General features: G+C 37.2%; 4 protein-coding genes and 1 pseudogene across 4 annotated transcripts; 1 reads left to right on the top strand and 4 right to left on the bottom strand.

Moving 5' to 3' along the window:
• Positions 1–7,902: 7,902 nt before the first annotated feature.
• LOC130995271 (uncharacterized) lies at positions 7,903–10,562 on the bottom strand. The gene is made up of 2 exons (XM_057920502.1): positions 9,190–10,562; positions 7,903–7,946 (listed from the first exon to the last, which is right to left on the bottom strand). Exon 1 carries the CDS (start codon positions 10,167–10,169, stop codon positions 9,291–9,293), a length of 879 nt encoding a protein of 292 aa, XP_057776485.1. The 5' UTR covers positions 10,170–10,562; the 3' UTR covers positions 7,903–7,946; positions 9,190–9,290.
• Positions 10,563–10,676: 114 nt separating this feature from the next.
• LOC130995272 (ATP synthase subunit b', chloroplastic) lies at positions 10,677–11,671 on the bottom strand. Its single transcript, XM_057920503.1, has one exon. It carries the CDS (start codon positions 11,420–11,422, stop codon positions 10,787–10,789), a length of 636 nt encoding a protein of 211 aa, XP_057776486.1. The 5' UTR covers positions 11,423–11,671; the 3' UTR covers positions 10,677–10,786.
• Positions 11,672–12,755: 1,084 nt separating this feature from the next.
• Positions 12,756–16,981, bottom strand: LOC130995270 (UDP-N-acetylglucosamine transporter UGNT1-like). The gene is made up of 10 exons (XM_057920500.1): positions 16,549–16,981; positions 15,829–15,905; positions 15,047–15,208; positions 14,810–14,943; positions 14,023–14,153; positions 13,896–13,940; positions 13,707–13,804; positions 13,464–13,571; positions 13,314–13,370; positions 12,756–13,219 (listed from the first exon to the last, which is right to left on the bottom strand). Exons 1-10 carry the CDS (start codon positions 16,688–16,690, stop codon positions 13,145–13,147), a joined length of 1,029 nt encoding a protein of 342 aa, XP_057776483.1. The 5' UTR covers positions 16,691–16,981; the 3' UTR covers positions 12,756–13,144.
• Positions 16,982–19,004: 2,023 nt separating this feature from the next.
• On the bottom strand, positions 19,005–22,207 carry LOC130995269 (ER membrane protein complex subunit 8/9 homolog). Its single transcript, XM_057920499.1, has 5 exons — positions 21,866–22,207; positions 21,056–21,202; positions 20,917–20,976; positions 19,325–19,491; positions 19,005–19,217 (listed from the first exon to the last, which is right to left on the bottom strand). Exons 1-5 carry the CDS (start codon positions 22,064–22,066, stop codon positions 19,187–19,189), a joined length of 606 nt encoding a protein of 201 aa, XP_057776482.1. The 5' UTR covers positions 22,067–22,207; the 3' UTR covers positions 19,005–19,186.
• A 2,429-nt stretch (positions 22,208–24,636) lies between these two features.
• LOC130995268 (uncharacterized) lies at positions 24,637–26,431 on the top strand (annotated as a pseudogene).
• Positions 26,432–27,712: the final 1,281 nt, after the last annotated feature.

The raw sequence follows: 27,712 nt of genomic DNA, 5'->3' as shown, positions 1-27,712 counted from the left end.
TATGAGTATATTGAGGTATACAAATAATAAACTGATAAAATATTCCAAAAATGTTGTCGATTATGGGGACGATTTTAATTAGAATTTATGAGTACAGTATTTTATAATTATATTTAGAATTTTTTATATAATAATCAAATTAATATCAATTTTATATATAGTAAAATATAAAAATATTTTTTGTGCGTTGCACGAGTGCAAATGCTAGTTTCTGATGATACGCCACTTTTTTTGATTTGGCTGAAATCCTAATTTGCAATGTTATAAAATCATCTTAATCAAAATTTGTGCATTAATTTATTCACTAATTTTATTATTATAAAAAATCAAAATTTACTCACATTTCATAAATTTAGACCTAATCATCCTTTTTAATGATAAAATCACACCGCAATTCTAAAAAAAATAAAGTGGTCTTGTAATTGCTAAGTTTCAAAGTCAAATTTATAAATTTGATATTGTATTCTTTTCGATAGTCCACGGTTCCCTACCTATGACATGCAGTGCCTTCGGCTGCCGGACTCGAGCTTGTAATAAATCTTAATTTCTTGTAATAAATCCACACTTAGTTCAATCATCAATTTCCACAAACTGGAAAAACTACAAAAAGTAACAGAATATTGGTGATCAATTCCAAATAGAAAAACCTACATTTCACAATTTTTATATTAGTATCTACACATTTATATATCAATGGTAAAATTAGAATTGATTAGACACAAATTACTCTGTCATTAACGAAATAAACGGCGATTCTTATCAAAATAAGTGGTTTCATACACCGGTAGCTCTTCACAAAACCTATCCTTAATCCCAAAGTCGAGCTCGAACAAATCCGAGCTCGACTCACTAATTGTGTCCCCCTTCTCCCCGTCACTCTCGTAGTCTTCCATCCTCCTCGTCACTCTCGTAACAACGGAGAGACCTAGTCCTGAAATAACAAGGTAAACACTACATAAGGAGTAAACAACTATTGTATATAGGAGATGCAAAGCCAAATATTACCGCACAATGATAAACAACTATTACTACTTAGAAATGTTAGTCAAAAGTGGCTGCCACCAACCTTCTTCACCAACCACCTCTCACCAACCACCTCTCACCTACCACCTCCAAATCTTCCTATAAATAGAGAGCTCTTCTGCAGCATCCAATACACAACAACACCAAAACAACAATCTATCTTTCAGCTAGAGAGAGATAGAGAAAGAGAGAGAGAGAAAATTCTTGTGAGAGAAAACTTCAGTGTGGAAGTTATACACGAGTGATAAAAGTGAGTTGAGAGATAGCCTCTGCGTAGGCATATACAAAATACAGTGTGGTAATTTTGTTGTACTCCTCCTTTTGAGATTCTCTAATATATTGGTGTGGGTCCGTGGACGTAGGCAGTTTGGCCGAACCACGTTAAAAATATCGGTGTCATTTTTTATTCTCGTTTCATATCGGTCGATATCCAAAATATTGCGTCACACTAGATCCCGGGCGGAATTAGTTGCGTCTAATTTCCCAACAACTGGTATCAGAGCCACGTTGGTGGCGAAATTTTTTTTTCTTGCGCTGGTACTATTCACGTGAATAGTGAATTCGTGAATAGTGAATTTTGCGAACAGTGTTTCGTGCGCAACGGTAATTATTCTTTTAAAATTCTTAGTATGCTCTGTGGTTGCAGTGTAAACTGAACCTCCACATCAGAAACGAATTTTTTGAGAAAATTATCGTGTTTTTTGATCGAGTGGGAGCAATGTCGACAGACGATAAAATTTCCAAAATGGAGAAATTCAATGGTGTGAATTTTGGATTTTGGAAAATGCAAATGGAGGATTACTTGTACCAGAAGGACCTGTATAAGCCCTTGAAGGAAAAGCCAGTGGATATGAAGGACGACGAGTGGGAGGTGCTTGATCGAAAAGCACTCGGCGCAATCAGACTGACCTTATCAAAGTCAGTCGCCTTCAACATAAAGCATGAGAAGACAACAGCGTCTCTCATGAAAGCTTTATCCAGCATGTACGAGCAGCCGTCTGCAGCAAATAAAGTTCATTTGATCAAGAAATTGTTCAATATGAAAATGACGGAGAGCGGAAGATTTGGAGAACATTTGAACGAGTTCAACGAAGTGACGGACCAACTTACCACGGTGGACATCAAATTCGATGATGAGGTCCGGGCTTTGTTAATTCTTGGGCAGTTACCTGAGAGCTGGAATGGCACAGTTACGGCCATTAGCAGCTCTGCCGGTAAGTCCAAAATGAAGTTCGATGATGTCGTGAGCATGATCTTAACCGAGGAGATCCGGAGGCAGTCAGATGTAGTCTCCACTTCAGGTGCCGCTTTAAATGCAGAAAGCAGAGGCAGAAACTCAAACAGAAGTCAAGGGCGTGGACGGAGCAAGTCAAGGAATGGCAGGCAGAGCTCCAGGATCCACAAGAATTCCAACAAATCAAAGTCTGTTGAATGTTGGAACTGTGGTCAGGTCGGACACTACAGAACGCAGTGTAAAGTACCTTCAAAGGGAAACGAGACAAAGACCGAAGCCAATGTTGTGGCTGAAGAAGAAGGCGATGCCTTGATATGTTCCATGGAGAAAAGGGCCGAGTATTGGGTCATAGACTCTGGAGCATCTTTCCATGCCACCTCGAATCGAAATTCCTTCATAAATTACATGTCGGGAAATTTCGGAGAAGTATATCTCGGAGATGATCACCCATGCAGCGTGGTGGGCATAGGAGAAGTACAGATCAAACTCAATGGATCTGTATGGAAATTGAAGGACGTGAGACACATTCCAGAGTTGAGGAAGAACTTGATCTCCGTCAAGCAATTGTCAAGAGAAGGATGTGATACACACTTCTCTGGTGATTTTTGGAAAATCACTAAGGGCGCAATGATTCTTGCACGTGGCAAGGATACTGGAAGCCTATACACAACGATGAATGCGTGTGTGACAATTGCAGTTGCTGATAGCAAGAAGAATGCAAATCTGTGGCACCAAAGACTTGGGCACATGAGCCAGAAAGGGCTCAAGTATATGCATTCGAAAGGGAAACTACCAGAGCTTCAGTCTGTTGATATAGACTTTTGCGAAAGTTGTATCTACGGGAAGCAGAAGAGGGTGAGTTTCAATACCAGTGGTAGAACTCCGAAGCAAGTAAAGCTTGAGTTAGTCCACACAGATGTTTGGGGCCCAGCAGCAGTTTCATCCAATGGCGGAAAGTCTTACTTTGTGACTTTCATCGATGACCACTCGAGAAAGGTGTGGGTTTACTTCTTGAGACACAAGTCAGAGGTGTTCGAGGCGTTCAAGAAGTGGAAGGCCATGGTGGAAAATGAAACTGGCTTACGGATAAAGAAGTTGAGATCCGATAATGGTGGAGAATACGAAGATATGGCGTTCAAGAAATTTTGTTACCAGGATGGCATCAAGTTAGAAAGGACGTTGCCAGGGACACCACAACAAAATGGAGTTGCAGAACGCATGAACCGGACGTTGACAGAAAGAGCTAGGAGCATGAGGATACATGCAGGACTGCCAACACAATTTTGGGCAGAAGCTGTCAACACAGCGGCATATCTCGTTAACCATGGGCCATCTGTACCATTGGAGTACAGAATACCTGAGGAAGTTTGGAGCGGCAAAGAAATTAAACTTTCTCACTTGAAAGTATTTGGTTGTGTCGCGTATGTACACATTAGTGATAATGCCAGGAGTAAGCTCGACTCCAAATCACTAAAATGTACTTTCATTGGATATGGTGGAGATGAGTTCGGGTACCGTTTTTGGGATGACAAAAACAGGAAGGTCATTCGAAGCAGGAATGTCATATTCAATGAAAATGTGATGTACAAGGACAGGAATGCAGTGCAGTCCACCGACACAACAAGTGATGATCCAACATATGTTGATCCAGATGATACTACAGAGAGCAGTACATCAAAGCAAACAAATGAAGGTTTGCAGACGGAGGAGCCCAACTCTGAGGCTGATCCACCACAGTCTCCAGTTCCAGCTCCAACTCCTATACCCAGGAGGTCATCTCGACCTCATGTTCCGAACAGGAAGTACATGAATCAGATGTTATTAATCGATGCTGGTGAACCTGAATTTTATGAAGAAGCATGTCAAGTCGGAGATTCTGTCAAGTGGGAGCTTGCAATGAAAGAAGAGATAAAATCTCTTATCTCTAATATGACGTGGGAACTAGTTGAGTTGCCCAAAGGAAAGAAAGCTCTACACAACAAATGGGTGTACAGAATCAAAGAAGAGCATGATGGTTCAAAGCGATATAAGGCAAGATTGGTAGTCAAAGGTTTCCAACAGGAAGAAGGAATTGACTACACAGATATCTTTGCTCCGGTTGTAAAGTTGACAACAATCCGATCGGTCCTGAGTATTGTTGCAACGGAGGACTTGCATCTAGAGCAGTTAGATGTGAAAACTGCTTTCCTCAATGGTGACTTAGAGGAGGAAATATTCATGCAACAACCAGATGGATTCTCTGTCAAAGGAAAGGAGAAGCTGGTGTGCAAATTGAAAAAGAGCCTGTATGGCTTGAAGCAAGCTCCAAAGCAATGGTACAAGAAGTTTGATGGATTCATGCAGAAAAATGGCTACATGAAGTGCAATGCTGACCATTGTTGTTACTTCAAGAGGTTCGAGTCCAGCTATATCATCTTGCTACTTTATGTTGATGACATGTTAGTAGCCGGCTCAGACTTGAACGAAATCAAGAAGTTGAAAAGGCAGCTTTCAGCGGAGTTCGAGATGAAGGACTTAGGAGAAGCAAAGCAAATTCTCGGGATGAGAATTTACAGAGACAAGCAAAAAGGTGTTTTGCAGTTGTCTCAGGCCAACTACGTCAATCGAATCTTGCAAAGATTCAACATGAGCAGTGCTAAACCGGTTAGCTCAGCATTAGCTAACCATTTCCGCCTATCCAAAGAGCACTCTCCAAAGACTAAGGAGGAAAGAGACTTCATGGCTAAAATTCCTTACGCCTCAGCCATTGGAAGTCTGATGTATGCCATGGTCTGTACTAGACCAGATATCGCTCATGCAGTGGGAGTTGTGAGCAGATTTATGGCAAATCCAGGAAAGCAGCATTGGGAAGCAGTAAAGTGGATATTGAGATATCTACGTGGATCTACTGATAGATGCTTATGCTTTCGACGAGGTGATGTAGCACTACAAGGTTTTGTAGATGCAGATTTTGCCGGTGAGGTAGATCGCAGGAGAAGCACTACCGGTTATGTCTTTACTGTTGGCACGACTGCTGTTAGTTGGATCTCGCAGATACAAAAGATTGTTGCTTTATCCACTACAGAAGCAGAGTACGTGGCAATCACCGAGGCTAGCAAAGAAATGATCTGGTTACAAGGGTTGTTGGCAGAATTGGGTTTTGATCAGACGAAGAATGTCTTGCACAGCGATAGTCAGAGTGCGATACATCTGGCAAAGAATTCAGCATTTCATTCTAGAACGAAGAATATTGGACTTCGTTATCATTTCATCAGATCTCTGTTGGAGGATGAGGTGTTAATACTTGAAAAGATCCAAGGAGCTCAAAATCCAGCCGACATGCTTACAAAGGCAGTAACCATTGATAAATTGAAGTTGTGCTCAGCTTCAATTGGTTTGCTAGAATGACAAAGACAGAAAGGCTGCTGCGTTGATCGAGGTGTGAAGACAGATTGAAATTAGTCTTCAAGTGGGAGATTGTTAGTCAAAAGTGGCTGCCACCAACCTTCTTCACCAACCACCTCTCACCAACCACCTCTCACCTACCACCTCCAAATCTTCCTATAAATAGAGAGCTCTTCTGCAGCATCCAATACACAACAACACCAAAACAACAATCTATCTTTCAGCTAGAGAGAGATAGAGAAAGAGAGAGAGAGAAAATTCTTGTGAGAGAAAACTTCAGTGTGGAAGTTATACACGAGTGATAAAAGTGAGTTGAGAGATAGCCTCTGCGTAGGCATATACAAAATACAGTGTGGTAATTTTGTTGTACTCCTCCTTTTGAGATTCTCTAATATATTGGTGTGGGTCCGTGGACGTAGGCAGTTTGGCCGAACCACGTTAAAAATATCGGTGTCATTTATTTTTCTCGTTTCATATCGGTCGATATCCAAAATATTGCGTCACACTAGATCCCGGGCGGAATTAGTTGCGTCTAATTTCCCAACAAGAAAATCTAAACTCCATTTTATTTTAGAAGATAAGCAGGAGAAAATGATGAAACTAAATAGCTCTACTTAATTTCGAATATTGTAAGAAGAAAGAGGTCGAGACATCTGCAGTTTGGTTGAATCCTCCACCTTGCAATTGCTATAAAGAATACTGAAACTTTATACATGTTCCATATCTAATAAACCCTAAAATTTCCAAAAAACATAAGACATTTCAAGAAATGATTTCCACTAAGTAAGCAATACTAAACAAAGCATATCAACAGTGCCGGATGATAGTCAGATACAATTAAAACTACAACCAACACTCAACCATGGAAATGCACAAGGCATGATATATTCACAATCTTTAGCATTGGCACAGTGGCGTTTTATGATTTTTCGACTGCGCGGTTTTTCCATTTCAACTAAGTTCCTGGCTTCGGTCTGCAGAAACTCAATGACATTTATACTTATGATTCCAATGCAGCAATTTAGTTTACACTAATACAATTCCCATAACATTCTTTAACTTTTATCAAGCGCCACTTACAAATTCAATAAAGGGGCAACTTCAAATGAGCAACAATTTTTAAGTACCAACTTTCTTTAAAATTAATCTCAAACGAGTGATTAACTTAGCATCTGCATTCTCTAAGCTGCACAATTCTTCAATCACCATCGCAAAAACAACACACTTAACAAATACTTTCCCCCCAAAAAAGGCAAAAACAACACAGAATTCCTTCAACCAATCATCAAAAAAGGGTAAAAGGGGGAAAATCACAAGAGCCCAAATCGCCATTGAATCTAAACAACATCAAAAGCATCCCAATCACACTCCACGGTCCAAAAATCAAGAATCCCACAATCCTAAATCATCTCCTTCCCAACGATTGGGAAAGGGAAAACCATCAATTAGCAGTAAAAAAACACCCTCAAAACTAACCCACAGATGAGAGGAAACAATAGGATCAGTAGATCAAGAACGCCAATCAGATTAATCTTTTAAAGTCTGCGTTTTTTCGGGTTTGTTGAAGATTAGGCAAAAAGTAGGATAACGAGAGAGAAAACAAGAAGAAAATAGAAATGTGATGATGGGAATGAATCGCATATGTCGACATGTACTATACTCGTATAATTTACTTTCTAATTTTAAGAATTTCGCAAGTAATCTGGATTAGTTTTTATGCACAGACGGACTAAATGTAAGTGAATGGAAAAGTACCTCATCCTTGCGACATTGGTTAAGTTTCCACACCAGCCACGGGTACTCTAGGTACTTACCACCAGGCTCTTTATCCTGGCTCACTGCGTAGACCCTCCCATTCTCTTCAATTACAACTTCAAACAACCCTCCAAAATTTGCTCCCAAAAAATCATGGAGATCATCATGTATTGTGTCATTTGCAACCTCCTCTTTGTAAAATTCATTGAAATCCACCTTTTCACCTTGATTAGTCAACTTCAAGAAAAACAAAAAAATTTAAATTAATATGTGTATATATATATATATATATATATATATATATATATATATATATAAAGCAATGAAAATTGTACCTGATAGGTGTCAAAAATTTCCTCAAGCGATTTGTGAACCATATGGATAAAATCCTCCCTGCCTATGGAAGAATTTTCAGTAGGCATTTCTTTCAAAATTATTTCCATAGCCTTACAGAGGCGTAGACGAGCTTGAATAAATACGCTTTAACTCCATTCTCATCCTTAGGCCTAAAGTGATTGAACCCATCCTGAGCCTGCTCTCTCTTATCCGTCTTCTTCGCCCTCTTACTATTAGCCCCTTGGTCCCGCATAGGGATGTAAATGAATCAAATAATTTTGGTTCGATTCGGTATTTGATTCGAATTTTTGATATTCGAATACGAAATTTTATGATTCGAATACGAATACAAATACTTTTTGTGATTCGTTTAGTTATCGAATACGATTCGAGAATCACGATATTCGATTCGGTATTCGAAAATATTCGATATATATATATATATATACACACACACACACTAAAAAATAAATAATAAAATAAATTTAAAGTAAAATAAATAAAAAATACCAATATTTATTAAAATAAAAGTGAATTACAATAATAACAATGTTGATAGCATTCGCATACTTGCTTTATTTATTCAAATAATTCTAGTTAATTGAAGTGCTATGACGTACTTCTATTTATTGAAGTGTTATATAAGAGTTTGCTGCTTGCTTTATTATGTTATCCAAACTTTTGAATATTAGGTTTATATTATAATTTGTGAGTTGGATTTTGAAACAGAAGAATAGATTTTTAGCATATATTATTGACTTTTTAAGTAAATGTAATGTGCATGATCTCCGAGTTTAAATTTATTTAAGGCCATTATCTTAGGGCTATTTGCAAAAATAGGCCATTAATTTTTAGACTTGCAAAAATAGGCCAATTATTTTAGCTTTTTGTATTTTTAGGCCACATGTGTACCCAATCAGACTATTTTTGGCCACATTTTGACCCCAAAAAAATTGCCTATAAATGCTGAATTGAGCTCAAATGTGGCCTAAAAATGCCAAAAACTAAAATAATTGGCCTATTTTTGCAAGTTCGGAAAATAGTGGCCTATTTTTGCAAATAGCCCTAAGATAATGGCCTTAAATTATTTTAAACTCGTGATCTCCATATTATTTGAAATATTATTTTAGAATTTTTCTTTATTAAAATCGCAAATTTGATATATTCGAATTAAACTAAATAGTAGGAATTTTCGAATAAAATATTCGATTTAAATTGTATAACATACACTTGTAAAAAAAATAAACGAATATTCGATTCGATTCGAGTATTCGCGAATTAGTATACGAATCGAATACGAATAGTAAAATATGATTCGAAAGATATTCGAATACCGATTCGAATATGCAATTACTTTTACCAATATGAATCGAATCCAATGATATTCGATTCGATTCGGTTCGTTTACATCCCTGGTCCCGCATATCCCCACGCAGAGGCTCCCTAACCACAGACACCTTCACCGCCCTCTTACTATTAGCCCCTTGGTCCCGCATATCCCCACGCGGAGGCTCCCTAACCACAGGCTCAGGCTGAATAGGCGGATCAGCCACAAAATTCAGATTAACCACAGGCTGAATAGGCGGATCAGATCATCCTCTAAATTCAGATTATCATCGTCTTCATCCTCCGAATTCAGATTATCAGCCGGCATATCATCCTCATCCTCATCCCCCACAGTCAACAAATTCTGAGGCCCCAAATTCTCAGGCGACAGATCATGAGGCCCCAAATTCTCATTATCCACAGCCTGCTCCTCCCTCTCCCCATCCCCCGCAGTCAACAAATTCTGAGGCCCCAAATTCTCAGGCGACAGATCATGAGGCCCCAAATTCTCATTATCCACATTATCCAGCAACAAATTCTGAGGCTCCTCCTCCTCATTGTGCTGCTCATCCTCGGGCTGAGGCCCAGGCGGAGGCTCAGCCTCCACATTGTGCTGCTCAGGCTGAGGCTGCACACGCTTCGCCACCCTGTCAATAGCCCTTTGGTTCCGGTTTTGATTTTGCCTATCAATCCTCCTTTGGATGTCAGCCCCAATCTGAGCCTGAGGTGGAGGCGCCGGCGGAGGCAGGAGGCCTCTCCCTCTCCCCCTCCCCCTCCCCTCCTCCGTTACCTGAAAATTGGTCGCATCAGACTCAGTGTTGTCTTCATCACGATCCATCTCCCTCTCACTCTGCCGCTCCTCCCTGTCTTGAAAATTGACGGCATCAGACCGAGTGTCTTCACTAGGACGGCTGCCTAAGCGAAAACTACCATCATCTTGCGTCCAAATCCTATAATTCAAATTGCTAGATTTGAAAATTGCGTTAGTAAAACGACAAAACTCCTGTTTGTTTTCACGGCTCATACTTCGGTAAGACTGATTAACACTATCTAAAGTATTCCGCAAACGCATTGCGGGGATATTAAATGAGAATGAAGACGATGAAGCCATTGTTGTTCTCTCTTTCTGTGTCTCCAATTTTCCAATTTTCCAGTCATTAAAAAAGGTGCATTTCTTTCTGTCCAAGCCAAGTAAAGTGGGGCCTCTTTTTCGCTTCTTTAATTTTAATTCCCCACTTCTTCAACTAGGATAACGATTTTCTTTTAGCCTGAGTTTAAAATTGATTAGGAAAAAAATTATATATTGATTACAGTGCCTTAATTAAAGCTATCAAATTCATCCAACCAAAATAATGTCATAACATATCACAAAAAGATGTTCGATTTGTAGAATTAGATATAAATATAACTCAATACTAATCTCGAGATAGTTATGACTTACGAGTCTTTGCCTTACCCCTATTGCAAAAATAATCTCGGGCCATCTCCGAACAATTCAATCTCGAGCGATCAAACGCGTAAATAATATCTAATCCATCAAAACAATTCAATCTCGAGCAATCAAACGCGTAAATAATATCTAATCCATCAAACAAAACATCTCGTCTTACCAATCATGCAATCATGCAGAGTAAACGAACAGTATTCCACATAAAAATCAGTAATTACATATGGAACAGTTTTAGTTTATAGATTGAAAAACACATCAATCAAAAAGAAAGTGAGTGATCAAGAAACGGGAAGAACTTTCTTGACAATCTCATCGCTGAGCGCCGCGATCTGCGAATCGAGCGCGGCGATGGTCTCCTCCTTCTGCTTCTCCAAGCTGGCGAGCGCCTCCTGCAGCTCCGCCTCGATCTTCTTCCTCCCCTCGGCCAGCTTGGCCTCCACCTCCACCTGCGTCTCCTTCTTCATCTTGTTCAGCGCCGCCGAGATCTCCGCCCTCGCCGCCTTCATCATGGCGTTGCCCTGCGCCTCCAGCTGCTTCACCTCCGCCGACGTGTCCTTCACGCTGCTCAGCTTCTCCCTGATGGCGGCGTCCCTCTCGTCCATGAATTTCCCCAGCGGCGAGTAGTACAGCTTGTCCATCGCGAACATCAGGAACAGGAACTCCGCCGCGATGATCGGGAGCGTCAGGTTGAAGTCGAACAGCGCCGCCTTCTCGATGTCCGCCGCCAGAGACGGCGGCGCGTGGGTTAGGGTTAGGGTTGCGGCGGCGGCGGCGGCGGAGAGGAGGTGCTGGGCTTTGTTCGGCAGCGAGATTTTGGGGAGGGATTGGGGTTGGGATTGTTGGGGTTTGAGTTTGGGGGTGGAGATGGAAGCGGTGATTAGGGCTCGGGAAGAGGCCATGATCATGTTCGCCATGGCTGCTCTGCTTTACCTTCTACGAGATTCTTTGATTTACTTTTTTTCTTTTTTCTTTTTTTGGGGTGAAAATGGGGATGAAGAGGGCAACAAAATCTTGGGGGAAAAAAGGCTATCTCTTTCTCTGCCACACAGATTGATGAGAGGTTGTGATTCGATTTCGAAATTGAATAAAAAATGAATTTATATTGGATTCGAAGAGCGTGCTACTCACGTGCACTTAGGAATATTATCTTTTTAATGATTTATTTATTTATCTTTAAATACACCAGATTTGAAAGTAGACTTCAATTAGAGAAAATATGAAATTATATGTAAAATTAAAAGGGATTTTTTCTACTGGTATGAAATACTTCAACTAAAAACTGATTTTAGGGATTTTGATTTAAATTTTAGCATGATGAATTTTTAATTTACAGATACATTGACTTTATTTTGTCACCTTTATTATCCTTCACGTATCAAAAAATCTAATTTTGTTGAAAATTCGTGTATTTTACATCAAATATCCCAAATTAAAAATTGAAAGATCAAGTATTTTTGTTTAAAGAAAAAAAAATGTAGAATTTTAAGAAACATCTAAAATTCATGTATTTACATGCTAATGTTTCATTTTTTTAATGTTGATTTAATAAATTTTGAGGTGGTTTTGGATACAATCGGGTGTACCGTACAATTGGGTTGCACTCTCACTTAAACCATGACTCGAACCTTGATTCGAACTCATATTATGATCTGAATCGTATAAATAACACTATTCAGGGTGCGGGTCAACCCGATTATACGGTACAATCGATTGTACTCAAGTTTTTGTGATAAATTTTAGGGTTAATAGTGTTTTATGTCTCGAACTTTCAGCATTTTCTATAAAATGTCCCGAACTTTCATTTTCTCCTAAAAAGTTTCGAACTTTCAACTTTTTCCATAAAATGTCCTGCTATACAAAATTCAGTGATGGAAAAATAACAAAAAAAATCCCGAACTTTCAGCATTTTTCAACAACAATGGTTCCTTATATGATTTTTCAACAATGGAGATTTTCAAAATATTTCATCTGTGGGAGATAAGTTATCTTTCTATCACCAAATTTTGTATAGCGGGACATTTAATGGAAAAGAATTGAAAATTCAAGACTTCTTAGGAGAAAATAAAAGTTCGAAATATTTTACTGAAAGTTCGAAACATAAAATACTATTAACTCTAAATTTTAATTGCATCTTTACAAACGTATCGAATACCTGAGTAATAGCTGCGACTAGCTAAAACAGTCGAGAAAAACCCTAATAAGTCCTCAAGAAAATAAAAATAAAAATAAAAAGAAATAAACTCAAAGTTGAATTCCAAATCCAAACTTAAAACAAAATTATACATTTCCAGCTGAATCAGTTAGTTTCCAAACTCCAAACTTTCCCTCACATTAAACACATGAAGCTACTTCTCTTACATTCTAAGATCAAAGAAAAACGACAGGTATAGACTATAGAGTTAGCTGTTAACAAGAATCATTCTTATCTCTTCAAATGCTAGAAAATGCATCATCAATCTCAAACGCCTATTCCATTTCTTAAAACCCAGAAACAATGCTTTACGGCGTCCTCAGCAGCTCGTCTTCCTTAGGAAGTCGAAGAAAACACTGCTCCTAGACGAATACTAGAATCGTTTCCAACATCATACCATACCAAAATTGATCGAAGATGATGAGTGATTGATACATGAAAGCAGTTATTTCCCAATAAGCTTATAATAGGCATACAGGCCTGAGCCAATGAAGCCGAGAAGTTGCCCAATCACATTCAACTGGGAGCAAAAAAACAGACATTTTCATATCATTGACAATGCAAGGGTAGAGAGGTGTACAAGAAGAAAATGAAGTTTCGTGTGCTGCACTTACCAAATCGAATGGCAGCCCACCAAAAATTACCCAGCCTAGTGTAATTGTGAAAAGATCCTGAGAAAAAAAGGCATGTCAGCGTAAGTTTCTTGGCAGTCGAGAACACTGTGAACAAGATTTTGAATGGGCGGGCATAATTTCTGGACAAACCTTCAAATTACCACAGATTGTCTGTGTCAGTGCAGAGTTCAGAGTCGTGTTGAGGAATATACTATAGTTCAGAAAGAAAGCTAGTATGCAGGAAAAAAGCAGCACCACCTGAAATCCGATAGTTTATAAATGTATTAGGACGTAAGCTGAGCATGGGCAATATCCACAATCTTTCAGTAAAATGATGTTACCAATTTGCAATTGATAGTCTCATTCATGCACTAGTTTGCAGTCGAATATTACCAGGAAACCAGGAGAAAGCAGGTATGGAAAATTCATCGTCATCTCCAAGTCACCTCGGAAAAGGGTCCAAAGCAGTAGAACAGGGCCACATAAGATTCCTACAGAAAAATAGTACTTAACATTCAAATGAAAGGTGTAGCGTATAGATAATTAGGACGCTTGATGAGCTGCAATGGTATAGTTACTCACCATTGCACCACATAAGGCCGAAGCTATTGAGCCCACTGGACTTTCCTGGGCAAAATGATAATTGGAATGGTAAGCAAAGAATGAAGCTACAACGAGAACATTTGAATTGAGGGCGAAGGGGTAATACCAATACGGGCTATAGTTGCCAGGTATATCGCAGTGGTGAAGTTGGACAGAAAAACAACAAGATAGCCATAGGAGTCGAACGACAAGTCCCGTGATCCAGCAATAAAAGCACCCAGAACTATCAACGTGACACTGACAAAACCATAATTGTTAAGTCATTACTAAAGGAAATGAAACTATCCACAGAAGAAAGGAAATTAGTATAATAAGCAGCTAATTAACATCATCTAGCCCATTAATTGCCTTTTAATTCATGAAATTGCCTTGTGATCCTACATGAACTTTTATAGTTGCTTATTACATAATTTACATCTTCCACATCTTGTTCCTTCATTTTCGAAAATTAAAGCAACGAATACATTTGCTCAAAGGCCTATGTTACTTAGCCAGTAAAAATTGTAGAAGGATATTTCCCTTGCAGTAAACATTTAATGGCCATAGATATACTATGACTTTTTTCATCTCAAATTTCAAGTGTCAATAAAAGTGTCAGATTTACTCATAATTCCGGCATACTGAAATGTAAGGTGGTGTGATGATAAAACGCCTATTTAAAATGTTTGTGTAGTCGTGAGGGGTGAAGTTAACCTTTAAGGGAGCGCTTTGAACAACTTCATCCAAAGTCAATAAACCTGTATATCATATGATACCTATTTGGTTTGCTATCTGAATTGATAGGTGCTAAACTGCTAATGTAAGTTTTTATCATAGTTCAAGCATAGTGATCCTTTTGTGAGAAAGCAACATGCTCTTATCAAAAAGCATTGGCACAATGAGATGGAGCTTACCTTCCAAGAATAGGGCGTGTATACTTCTGCCTCACAAGGAGGTACTCGACAATCATTGTAAATACAACTGTAGTTCTTCGCAATGTTGTATACATTGGAACATTAACACCTCGAACAGACTCCATAGTAACTAGCTTTCAAGGTAACCAAGAGAATTTGTGAATAAACTTTTCTATGGGGATAATGATTACCAGCTGCAACAGGACAAAGCTGTACAAATTAGGAGAGAAATATTACCATGTAAAGCAAATAGGTTAAAGCAAGAGGTGAAGTACGAATCAACGTCTGTATTGATACCAACGTGTTGGAACTGTCACTGACAGTTGCGGATTCGTTAGCGTTAAAAGAAATGAGCTTTGATCGTCGTAGAACATATAGCAAACAACATGAAGATATCATCTGCAGCAGATACAATTATATGGAGTTATAAGATATATGACATCTAGTGAAATAAAAACATGATAACCAAAAACTAAGCACAATAAGGACTAAAGTGGTTTACACCTCTTTCAGGCATTAAACCGGATAAGTATATGCTTTTTTGGTTGTTAGATATTAATATTATGCAACTATAAAACAAAACATAAAAAAAGGCGAGAATGGTAACATCAAATTGATGATAATCATAAAGACTCAACTACATTCTGCAGTAAGATTTAAAATTCTCATCAAAACAAAGGACCATCTGTTGTGACTTGTGAATTACTGAAGCAATCTATTACTTTCAAAAGTTTGATGGAAAATCGCCAATATCCGCCTGAGTAAATTATACACATCTAAGATACGGCGGTTATAAGGAAACACTAAGCCATGTCCTTTCATTTTAAACATTTCTTTCCATGAGAATTGCAGTTTAACTAGAAAGAGCAAACACCTTAGCTTGGGGTTAAAACTTAATTTTTTTCATAAGGAGCCAAGATTTAATGGATTGTACTTGTTCTATCAGTGAGATCCTTCGTTTTATTCAAAGGAGAATAATTCTAATTCAGTATCACTGAGAATTAAGTTATTCAGTATACCTGACAAAGTGTAATGACGTTGGCACATGGGAAGTTGTATGAAGAAAGAGCTGCTTTATTAAATAATACCAAGAGCACTGCAAAATCACAACTAACTCACTTTTAAAAAAAATACAGCCCAGAAGACAAATCAAATTCGGGCCGTAAAAATCTGAGTGAGACGTGATTAGTGCATAGGACTACAATACTGTAGCTGATGGTTCCCACTAAAGAAGTCTCATAGGTATCAAGAAATATTTCCATGTTCCATAGTTTCCATAGTTTAAAGTGAGCAGCCATTTACCATAAAAATTACTTCTTTCAACAACTGCGAAGCTATCTGTTTGCAATACTCAGCAACAACAGCTGATACTTGACGTTCCACGACTCAATTAAACTCCACAGACAATTCAGAAAATTCAACTTCAATGAACATCAATATCTACGAAAATCAACATGAAGGAGAACTTAAATCTTTCATTAGAACTAATAATCAGTCGTAATCTACCAACAATAATTGGAAAAATCAACGATTCAGAAAGCTTAACCTCTAATGAAAACCAGTAGTATTTACGAAAATCAACCTAATCTGTTTTCTCTTAGATAAAATGAAAGCATCATCGCACTTAACATAAAAGAGGCCTCTTGAGAAACAACTCTTAACGAACTAAAACCAGAATTCCACAAAATTACCAAACTCGTAACAAATTCAAACTGGAATTAGAGAATTAAAAGAGTTACCAGCGCAAGTCATGTAAGAGATGGCGGCATAAGCTCCGCGTTTAGTCATGGCGGATCCTTTGAAGAGCTTCTCCTCCACTCTCGGCGGAGGATCGTCCGACGCCATTGGTAGAATCGAACTGCTCTTAGCTTTCGTAGCCATCGATTTTGTCTGTTTGTTTAATTGTGATTCATCAACCAAAACGATCTTATAATAACTCGTTTTAATTTGTTTTTTCAGTGGAATACTTTCTCTTTCTGTTTAGTATTTTTCTTCAACACGCTCATCACTCTTCGGTTTTTAATTGTCAATAAAATTAGTATTAATTCATATATAAAGATTATGTGTTCGAATTAATATAAAATTAGAAAGCTTTCAGAAATTTAGAAGAGGGCTCTATAATTTTTTATTTTATCTGTATTCCTATACTACTCATGAAGTAGCTTATTGTATAAAAGATTTATAGCTCGCTCTTAAAATTAGTTATATATATCATCAGTTAATATAATAAAATTGCTGATTATCATATTAAGAGAATTATAAATGGATTTATTATTATTATTATTATTATTATTTTTATGAGAGGAGAAAAAGTAAAGAGAGTTGACTCTAGACTAACTGGCTCCTCTACGGCTCTACCCACTTCTACTTTTCTCAAGTTTTGACATTTTGTGCTGGGCTCAATTTTGGCCCAATAAAATCCTAAATCAATCATCTCGGCCCACGCTCAACTTTAATTAACTTTTGATTTTTATTTAACCAAATAAATTTGATCAAATTAAATTGGTGATGTGTATTAATCTTTCACCACTTCACCAATTACACGTGGATTTTTGTTTTGTAAAATAAGATCTTTTTATGGTGATACAAGGTTTAATGGGACGCATTTTCCTCATGAAGGTGAAGTGTCGACAAGAGGAAAAGTAAAACAACTTTTAATGGTATTGAATGGCTTCATCCTGGCGAATTATCATCAATGATTTCAGGCATAACAAGTGAATCAATTAAAGCTAAGTGTAAAAGATTCACCAGGAAAAGTAAAACAAAAGATATGCCCAAAAATTTATAATCCAACTTTCCAAGATTGATGTCTGAATGGGTTTCTTTTAGCAAATACCATAAACCAGATTAGGGGTGTAAACGAATCGAATCGAATCGAATCGATTCGATTCATATTCGTAAAAATAATTGTATATTTGAATCAATATTCGAATATCTTTCAAATCTTATTTACTATTCATATTCGATTCGTATACTGATTCGCGAATACTCGAACCGAATCGAATATTCGTTTCATGTTTTACAAGTGTATTTTAAATAATATAAATCAAATATTCGATTAAAAAATTCCTACTTTTAGATTCGACTTCCTACTAGTATTTGATTCGAATCGAATATACTCAATTCACGATTTTGATAGAGAAAAATTCTAAAATAATATTTCAAATAAAATACTTTCATTTGAATTATATTTGGAATCAAAGTCTTTTCAAAGCTTTGATTATTATTATTATTATTATCTAAATAAATATTATATTTTTGTGTATTTTACTTTATATCTATTTTATTCTTTTTTAAAATATAAATATTATTATATTATCTTATATTATATATATATATATATATGTATATATATATATATATATATATAGGGTGTGGTTATAATGAGAACCACACTTATCGTGAGAACATAAGAACAATTAAAATCAATGCATCTGCTATATAAATTAATTCATTCGCTATTAAATTTAATGCATTTGAAAATAATAAAAATTTTGCTCCCTTCAGGATTCGAACCCAGGATTTGCATTCATCCACCAAGATGATGCATCCACCGTAGATCTTGATGATCGAATGGCTTAAAATGGTTCTCCGTTATAATTTTATTTAGTGGTTCTTATTTGAACCTCTCCCTATATATATATATATATATATATATATATATATATATATATATATATATATAATGGGAACAGAGGTAAAAGGAAAATGCATTTTTTTTCCTTTAACTTTAGCAAATAAACCTTTCTCATTAATTTTATTAATAGAGAAAAGCATTTGAAAAAAATGTGTTCCTAAAACAACAGGAGTAGAAATATTTTTGATTAAGATAAAAGATGTGTTAAGACAAACTCCTGAATTACAAATAGTACATCAGATAATTTACAATGAGAGGCTGCTTATTAGTTGATGTAATAAATTGAACTAAACTTGAGAATTATATTTCTCAAGAAAGAGAATTATACTCTTATCAAAAAAATTTAGAAAAGGCTAATCGAGCTGAAAGAGAACCTACAATTTCTGAATATAAATTTTGTTTTTAACGATATATATATATCGAATATTTTTTAATACCGAATTGAATATCGGAATTCTCAAATCGTATTTGATAATTAATCGAATAAAAAAAAGTATTTGGATTCGTATTCGAATCATAAAATTTCGTATTCGAATATAAAAAATTCGAATCGAATACTGAATCAAATCAAAATTATTCGACTCATTTTCATATCTAAACCAGACATGGTAAATCTCAAAAATTTAACCATCAAGACATACATATAAGCAAGCGGTCTTACAAAACTCGACAACCACCAAGTGAAGGGCATCGAGCAGAAAGTTGAAGTTAGTGTACATAATCTTGAAACTTCTGAAAGCTTAATTGAAAAGTTTGGAGTTCAGCCAATCCCTACAAGAACATCATAAACAACAATCATTATTTTTTATGCGATGATTGAAACCCAAAAACTGCTGCTCCAAGTGGAAAACATGGAAAGGGTAGGTTGAGGTTCTTACTTGCTGATGTCATCCAGGTGGTCATCAAAATCTGTGATGTCTTTCCATTTTTCAGATGAGATGTAGTCCAAAAGAACTACATTAGCCGAAGGCTCCTTGAGAGCGAGCTGGCTGCTTGCATCAGAACCGACTAGCTTCCAACTACTAGATGCATCCTTGTTATAAAGCTGAGCAACAGAGAAAGACACAAGTCAATTTTAAATCTCCCGGTAACTCATGACTCATTCTTAGCTATCGCCTCCTCCAAATTGAAGGAGAGAGGAAGAACCGGATAGATGGAACTTGGAAGCGCATCATGGTACATGGATTAAGAGAAAAACAATGAAGCAACACAACAAAATGGACTCCTTATGGGTTACATTCCTTTTATCACTTCTAAATGAGGAATTATTTATCAACTCGTATTTTGAATAGACTTAGGGGACGGCTGGTATGCAGGAATGGAATATAAATGGAATGGAATGACTTTAGTAATGGAATCGGAATAGGAATGGAATGAACTAAGTAATAAAAATCCTATGGCTGGTATTCATAAGGAATGGAATGGTAAATCCTTATTTGATTCCATTCTCATGGATGGTAATGGTAATGAAATACAATAATTTTTTTTTTCAAAAATCAAATTTACCCTTGCAGGGAATCAGAAACGAATATGTAAACCAAAAATCTGATTTAAATTTCACATATTCGAAAGATGCAGGTCAAGAAATCGTACCAGGATTTTGCAATTATGAAGTTGAAAAAAATTGAGGCAGAATTTCATTTGCGTATCAGTGCGTGTGGAAGATATTACTAGGTTTGATGTTTAATTTATCATAAGAATAAATAAATAGGAAGATTTTTATCCAAAATTAAAATAAAATCCATTCCTTAGAATTAGGATTACGTAATACCATAGGAGAGAAGGGAATCAGTAATACCGTAAATAAGGGATTAGTAATTCCCATGGGAATAGCTATTCCCAACTGAATTAAATCACGAGCCGTAAGTTTAGGAATTAATAAAGGAATGGGTATTCCATTCCTACCTCATTACTAGTTACCAGCCGTCCCCTTATAGACTTAAGCTAGTTGTGAGCAGAGTTATAAACTTCAAGGTGGCACACTCCGGTACATCCGGATGCACGGTGAAACTGCCCTACTTAAATCATAATTGTGATAAATAAACACTACTTAAGGAGCGACAAACCCTAATTGGATAATTTAGGGTAGATGCACCGTACATCCGGATGCACACAAGTTTTTACCAACTTTTTAGCTCAATCATATTGGCTACCAAAGGATCAGTAAACAATTGCACGGAGCAGCTGTTATCACCATGAGGAAAAGGCGAAAAGCTGCCGGATAGTTTATACTTGCTCAATCTCAAAGACATATCAGCCACGCGAACAAGCTTAGTCACGAAAAAGAAATGTATTTGAAAGTAGCAACCAAAGTTTCATTGATTTTTCCTCAAACTCATAGCCTTACCAGTACACAATCACCGGAAATAGCTTAAATCACGTAACTGATATATGTCCTCAACATAAAAAGAAAAAGAGGTTCAAAATTTTCAATTTTACAGCCTCTGTTAAGAATTGTGGCAGAAATTACCTGCACAACTGGACTTCGGTCTTTCCCCTTTTGTAAAGATTCGAGCTTCTTATTATCCAGCTAGAAATTCACAAATTTAAAATCATCAATAAACAAGATATCAAGCTTCCAATGATTTCTCAAAAAAAAATCAACCTACCAAAAGCACAGCCGCCTGAGGAAAATACCGAGTTATGTGATCTCCAATGTTCTTAGCGACACTCCCGAGTTCAAAATCATCGTATCTCTCATTAGCATGAAAGTAGCCCACGATGCTCAAGCCTTTTTCTTCATAATACTCCTCTATCTATTAAATTCAAATCTCAATCGATAATTATTTGTATTGGTCAGATAAAAAGATGTGGCTAGATTGTAAAAACGGCTAAAAACTATTCTAATTGTATTGGTACCCAAATAAATATTGTGGTATTGATTCTTCAAAAGTGAGGCCTTGATGGGGATTCTCTGAGTTGGAATTTGTCTCACAAAGACAAAAGCCAAATCAGAATTCAATTGAGGTTTAAGAGCTCTCCTAAGATTCTTTTTCATCACAACAATAAGACGGAAAAGAAAAGGAGGAAGCTAGCTACACATTCCTCAACGCAGGCCTTTCAAACTCACAAGCCAAAAGGGGGAAACTTTCATCTCTTCTTCAATTTGCATTGACAAAATTAATCCAAAGCTTAATTACATGTCTCTACAGATTTTATTTTTATTTTCCGTTCTAACAAATTTTCTCCTAAAATCAACACAACTAAACGATTATATCAGTATCATCAGAACTAAAATACAAAAGATAATAAAAGTTGTATGAGTTTTCACAGATCTCATTTAAAAGTAGCATTTCCCAATACATTGATAGGTTTAGTTTACAAACCAAACATTAGGTTAATGTATTTTTATACCATCAACACTAAATCTCGCAAATCAAACAGCGGAAATCAGTGAATAGTATAGAGTATTAACTGACCATAATGAGCGCGATTTCAAGTGGGGGAAGGAGACCGATCTGCGAGTGGAAGAGGGGAACGGAGTCAACGATCTCGACTCCGGCGGCGGCCGAGCGGCCAAGGAGGACGGCATTGACGGCGGAGGTCCGGTGCTTTAGGGCGTGGAGGACCAGCTTAATGTAGGCGGTCTGGTGGATCTCGTACCGCGATTCACCACCCATGATTCTCTCAGCCCAATCAATTCAATTCCGGTGAGATTCTGAGTCGCATAAACCAAATTGGGATTAGGGCTTGCCTTTTCTTTCTTTATCTTCTGTTTTTCCTGTTTCTTTCTTCTATTCGTGTAAAGCAAGCCCATAAGGACCTGTTTGATATGGGTTTATAGGTAGGATAAATTAAATTAATACAGATTAGTGTGATGTTTGATATCATGTTATATTAATATGGTCAACTCCTACTTAATCCTACTTCTCCATGCTATTTTGTGGGATTAACCCATACTAATAATCCGGCCTCCCCCCTCGGATAACTTTAATACTGCGAAGTTGGATAAAAATTCTGCTACCCTTCTCACGCATATCGATGCAAATGCCCAAGTAATGGTGGACACACATGATATTTTTAAAATTATATGAGGATAGTTTTGGTATTATATAATATAATCCAACATAATCCTATGGATATCAAACACAATATAGGATTAAGTAGCCATGATATCAAACACCCATGAAATAATATAAATCCACACTAATCCACACTAATTTCTCAAGATAATTTTAATCATAATCAATCCTAAACTGCAAATCAAACGGCCCCTAAATTTGGGTAATGCATGTACCATATAATCGGGTTGAGCCGCACTTAAACATTGACTCGTATTCGGATTCAAATTCGCATCTCGTATTTGGGCTCAAATTCGCATCTTGATTCAAATTGTATAAATTATATTTTTCGATTATACAAATGATACTGTTTATAATTGACATTATTCAATTATATAAATGACATTGTAATATTTAAAATGTTATAATGTTATTAAAAGATTGTTACTTACAATTTTATAGTGTGAAATTGTATGTATAACAAAATAGCGTCAATTACATGAAGTATTATTTGTATAATTGAATAATGTCATTTACATAATTTATATCAGAATGTGGATTTGAATTAAAAGTACGAATCAAAATTTGAATGTGGGTGAATCCAATTATATAATACATCCGATTATACCCAACGCCACCACTAAATCAAATAGGACTTTTATGTTTTTCCTATTTTGTTTTGGGCCTAATTGAGATGCTATTCCTTTTATCATGAATTAAAATAATTAAAATGCTGTATATAACTAATTTTAAGGGATATAAATGTCTTTGGAGTTGGAACAAAATTTTCCATGTTGTTGAGTCCAACGTTTCTTTTTCCTTGTGGTGCTCTAAAGAGTACTCACCCCTTGTGTGATGTTTTGGTACCTCTGGTACCGTTCCGCTTTTTATTGGATTTTTTTTACTGATCAAAAAAAAAGTTAGGGTTTTTCCATTATAAACGATGATGATTTTATAATTTTTGAATTGGATTCGTATCACTATATACATTATATATTGTATTTTGTATTAAGAGTTCAATATATTGAATATATTGACAATTAGGGACAATATGAAATTATTAGATCTCTAATTAAGTTAATTATGTGTTTGGTTGTAATGAGTAATTTGTTAGTGTGTATCATTAATTTTATCTCTTGTTCATGATCTAAGTAGAGAATCCATGTAATATATTCGTCTTAGAAGACAAACAACGTACACAACAACATACAAAACAACGATTAACAACGAAATTTTTCGTCGTTAAACTCGCAAAGTTTGTAGTTAAACCCTACTGGGGACCGAATAACAACAATTTTTTTTTCAAATCTATATAGAACCATGGTTGTTAAAATACTTAACGCAAAGCTTAAGCACCACATATCTCATTTTTTGTCAAGTTTATAATTTTGATTCTTTTTTTTTTTTTCTTTCAAAACTTTTCAATTTAACACTCTTAATTTGTAATCGAAAATTTCAAATCCGCATCTCTTCCTAATTAAGTACTAATATTTATATGTCCCTCGATGTGCATATATAGGTAATATTAAAACCTTCAAAATTAATATAATGAATAAGTATGTTTTGGACATTCTTGGAGACAAAAGGGACAAATTAAGTAACTCAAAAATAACATGGGAAATAAAATTCGAGGAATAAAAGTGTGTGTGTGCGTGTCCATGTGTCAGTATATATGTAAGTGGAGCAAAGGCAAAGTTTAATTGTGATGGGTTGGGTTCAATAAATGTGATAAAGTTTTATGAGTTAATATATAAAACTATCCATTTTCATATTGTAAAGATAAAAATTGTCCACTAAAATAAAAATAATAAAAACTGTCCACTTTTTGATTGAAAAGACAAAAATACCCTCCTTTAAATATATGTACCCCTCTCTCCACTCTCTTTTTCTCTCTCTTCTCCCTCACGGCCCTTCCTCCTTCTCTCTGTCTCCCTCCCTCCCTTCGATCTCAGATCGCCGCCTCGGCCTCGTCGCCTCCGCCATCTCCTGGTCCGCCCCCCGCCGCGAAGCGCCGCCGCCCCCGGCCTCGTCGTCTCTGGCCCGGCCTCGTCGCCTCTGCCATCTTCTGCTTCACCCCTCGCCGCGAAGCGCTTCTTCTCAAATACTCCGCCGCTTCAATCACCGCCGCACTCGCTTCGTCTCGCCTTCGTTCTGGATTTCAGCGATTTTCCGGCCGATCTCGCGCATGATTTGCTGGCGCCACTTGTTGGCCTCCGCTAGGTCGCGGCACTCCGACTCCAGGTAGAGGCGGTCCTCTCGACGTTTTCTTTTGTGTTCATGGTGAAGATCATGATCCTCTCGTCTTGGAAATTGGACAATCCGTCCATGAAATTGAGCAGAGCCGATGTGGAAACCCTAGGTTTTTGTTGGTAATTTTTTTGTGAATTTGCCTCTTCTTTTTGGCTTACTGTTGCTTACAATTCCTGTCCACTGTTCAGTAATTTTTTTGGAAGCATGTTGCTACTATATTTACTGTAAATTTATTAGATCTAGATAATTAAGTACGATTTATGATGGTTTGTGATGTTAAGTTGCAATACTTTAGTTGAATTCTGTGAGTTTTAATTATTATTGGAGTTATTTTCAGCATATTGCTATTAGATCTGTCCACTTGATTTGCAGTACGATGCATTGGCGTTGCTGAGAGGGAGGCGGAGGAGGGAGTACCCTGCTGCAGAGCTCGAGTTTCTTGAGAAATTTGGTGAGAAACTTGGGAGGTCCAGTTTTGGGTTGTGGGTTGTGGGTTGCCTGCTTTCTGAACTTGGGATTTCACCGTCGAGTCTGTTCGAGGCGCTGAATGAGGCCGAGCACGATGAGGAGGCGGCTGGATGCTCCGGCTTGAGCAGTGAAGAGCAGCAGTTTTGTACAACTAGCCCTTTCCTGATCAAGGTCTTGTCGTTCTGTGCTGCTGTTTTGCAGCAAACCAAGGGGAGCCGTAACCTCCTCGCTTCGAGAATGCTTCAGGCGGGGGCGTGGTTCGCCCCCGCGCCCATCCCAGCGAATCTGCTAGCTGCGGCCGCCAACAATGTGGCATCAACGAGGAATAAGCTGAGGAAATGGACAAGATGCCTGAAGCTCGCCCTGTGCTGCTGCTCGGGCTGTGTGTTGAGCCAGATGTGGAAGGGCGAGGAGGAGGCCGCCCTTCTCTTGGTCCGGCTCGGCTTGGCTTGGAAAGGTTAACCGGCAGCCGGGCTGCTGGATTCAGTTCCATGCCATCACACAGATATTTGCTAGATGGAAATACGGGTTGGGTGCAGCTAAGGCCACGGTTCAAGGAGTGAGGAAGCTTGGGAACCCGTTGGCGACATCCGACCACCTCTGGGCGTCGGCCTTTCTCGTCTTCGGGTTCAAATCCGAGCCCCCGTTGGTGCAGCTCAAGGCCATCGACATGGTGCTCTTCATCAAGAGAACAGCTCTGCCTCTAGCCATAGGAGCCTTCTCGACCTTCTCGAGGTGCAACTCGGCCTTAGAGCTCCTGAAGGTGTGCACGAACGTGCTGGAGGAGGTCGAGAAGTCTTTCGTGTCGCAGATCCAAGACTGGTGCCACGGCTCCCTGTGCTGGAAGAAGGCCCTGCAGTCGAACCAGAGGGTGGACGAGTATGTATGGCAGGAAGTGACGCTGCTCAAGGCCGCCCTGCTAGAGACGAGGGCGAGGCTGCTGCTGAGAGGCGGCCACTTCGACAGCGGGGAGCTGTGCCGAACGTGCATCAGCATCAGGACGGTGATGCTCGGCCACAACCACGCGCAGACGCTGGCGGCACAGGAGACTTTGGCCAAGTTGGTGAGGATGAGGAGCAAGATATGAACATTGTTTTGGTGGCAACCTCAGTTTTGTTCACAATGTATTTGTTTCTTGCTTCTGTTGCTACTTAGTTAGGTTAAAAAATTTATAGATGCTGGTGCTACTCATTTGTGTGTGCGTGTGTGTGTATTATATTAATGTTCATGTTTCTCCCTTTTTGTGGTTTTGGGAATATAGTTCAATTCAGGTGTCTTAGTATAGGTTCCGGTTTCAAGCTAATTGGCAGTTGCAAAGTTTCATTTAGTTAAAAAAATTACTGATTTGTGAGTTAGTTCCTGTAGTTTCTCGTTTGATGCTTCGATTTGATAATGTGAATATGTTAAAGTTTTCATTTTTCTTGAATTCACAATTACATCTATGAATTCACAATTAAATGTTCTTCAATTCACGACTTGATCTAGGAATTCACAATTTAATATTTTTAAATTCACAATCAGATCCATGAATTTACAACTAAATATTCTTGAATTCACAATCAGATTTATAAATTCACAACTAAATATTCGTGAATTCACAATCAAGTCTATTGCTAGTTGTGAATTCAAATTTTAAAAAAATTAACTTCATAACTAGTTGTTTTGGTTGTGAATTCAAATTCACGACTACTTGAATTCACGACCAAAATAAATTGTGGTTGCGAATTAAATTTTAGTTGTGAATTCACAACCAAAAAATTCTGGTTGTGAATTAAATTTTGGTTGTGAATTCGATTGGTTGTAAATTCACAACCACAAAATTCTAACTGTGAATTAAATTTTAGTTGTAAATTCACAACAAAAAATCTGGTTGTGAATTAAATTTTAATTGTGAATTCGACTGGTTGTGAATTCACAAACAAAAAATTCTGGTTGTGAATTCGATTGGTTGTGAATTCACAATTCACAACCAGTGTGAATTCACAACAACAAAATTTTGGTTGTGAATTCACACTGGTTGTGAATTGCGGAATTTTTTAAAGGGGTGATGTAAAGTGGACATTTTTTTAATTTTTAATGTGAAGGGTATTTTGGTAACAGTGGACATTTTTTAAGTTTTTTATCTTAGTGGACATTTTTTATTTTTACAATATGAAAGTGGCCATTTTAAAAATTCACTCAAGTTTTATCCTTAAAAAAAAATAGAAATATGAGATTTATTAGCAGATGAGTTGAACTATAAGTTGGAATTCATAATTTGTGTGGGTCGGGTCACAATAAAAGAAAAACGGTCCCCTACTTATCCATCTCGACCCATGCTTCCATTTCTGACTTGTTATTTTCAAAATTAGTGTGCTTCTAAATAATTCATCATCCATCTGCATATAATATATTATTATCATACATTAATTGTTAACTTATTAAAAACATACAATCAATCGAGTCATATGATCCATCATTGATACGATGATATGATAGTATATATTAATTCTAATAGTATGTGATTTTGCAAAACTAAAAGGAGCTTAATTAATTTTTTATCGTGAT

This window comes from Salvia miltiorrhiza, chromosome 7 (assembly GCF_028751815.1).
Source record: "Salvia miltiorrhiza cultivar Shanhuang (shh) chromosome 7, IMPLAD_Smil_shh, whole genome shotgun sequence".
Taxonomy (NCBI): Eukaryota; Viridiplantae; Streptophyta; class Magnoliopsida; order Lamiales; family Lamiaceae; genus Salvia; species Salvia miltiorrhiza.
The sequence above is the reverse complement of the archived record's forward strand: the minus strand, read 5'-3'. Positions and strand labels throughout refer to the sequence as shown.

Coding starts and splice junctions, on each gene's coding strand:
- LOC130995271 (XM_057920502.1), bottom strand. CDS start 10,169: ATGGCTTCATCGTCTTCATTCTCATTTAATATCCCCGCAATGCGTTTG.
- LOC130995272 (XM_057920503.1), bottom strand. CDS start 11,422: ATGGCGAACATGATCATGGCCTCTTCCCGAGCCCTAATCACCGCTTCC.
- LOC130995270 (XM_057920500.1), bottom strand. CDS start 16,690: ATGGCTACGAAAGCTAAGAGCAGTTCGATTCTACCAATGGCGTCGGAC. Junction 13,572..13,706: donor TGCTTTCTCCTGGTTTCCTG/GTAATATTCGAC, acceptor ATCGGATTTCAG/GTGGTGCTGCTTTTTTCCTG. Junction 13,371..13,463: donor CAATCTGTGGTAATTTGAAG/GTTTGTCCAGAA, acceptor TTTTTTTCTCAG/GATCTTTTCACAATTACACT.
- LOC130995269 (XM_057920499.1), bottom strand. CDS start 22,066: ATGGGTGGTGAATCGCGGTACGAGATCCACCAGACCGCCTACATTAAG. Junction 21,203..21,865: donor TTGAAATCGCGCTCATTATG/GTCAGTTAATAC, acceptor TGAATTTAATAG/ATAGAGGAGTATTATGAAGA. Junction 20,977..21,055: donor CTCAGGCGGCTGTGCTTTTG/GTAGGTTGATTT, acceptor GTGAATTTCTAG/CTGGATAATAAGAAGCTCGA.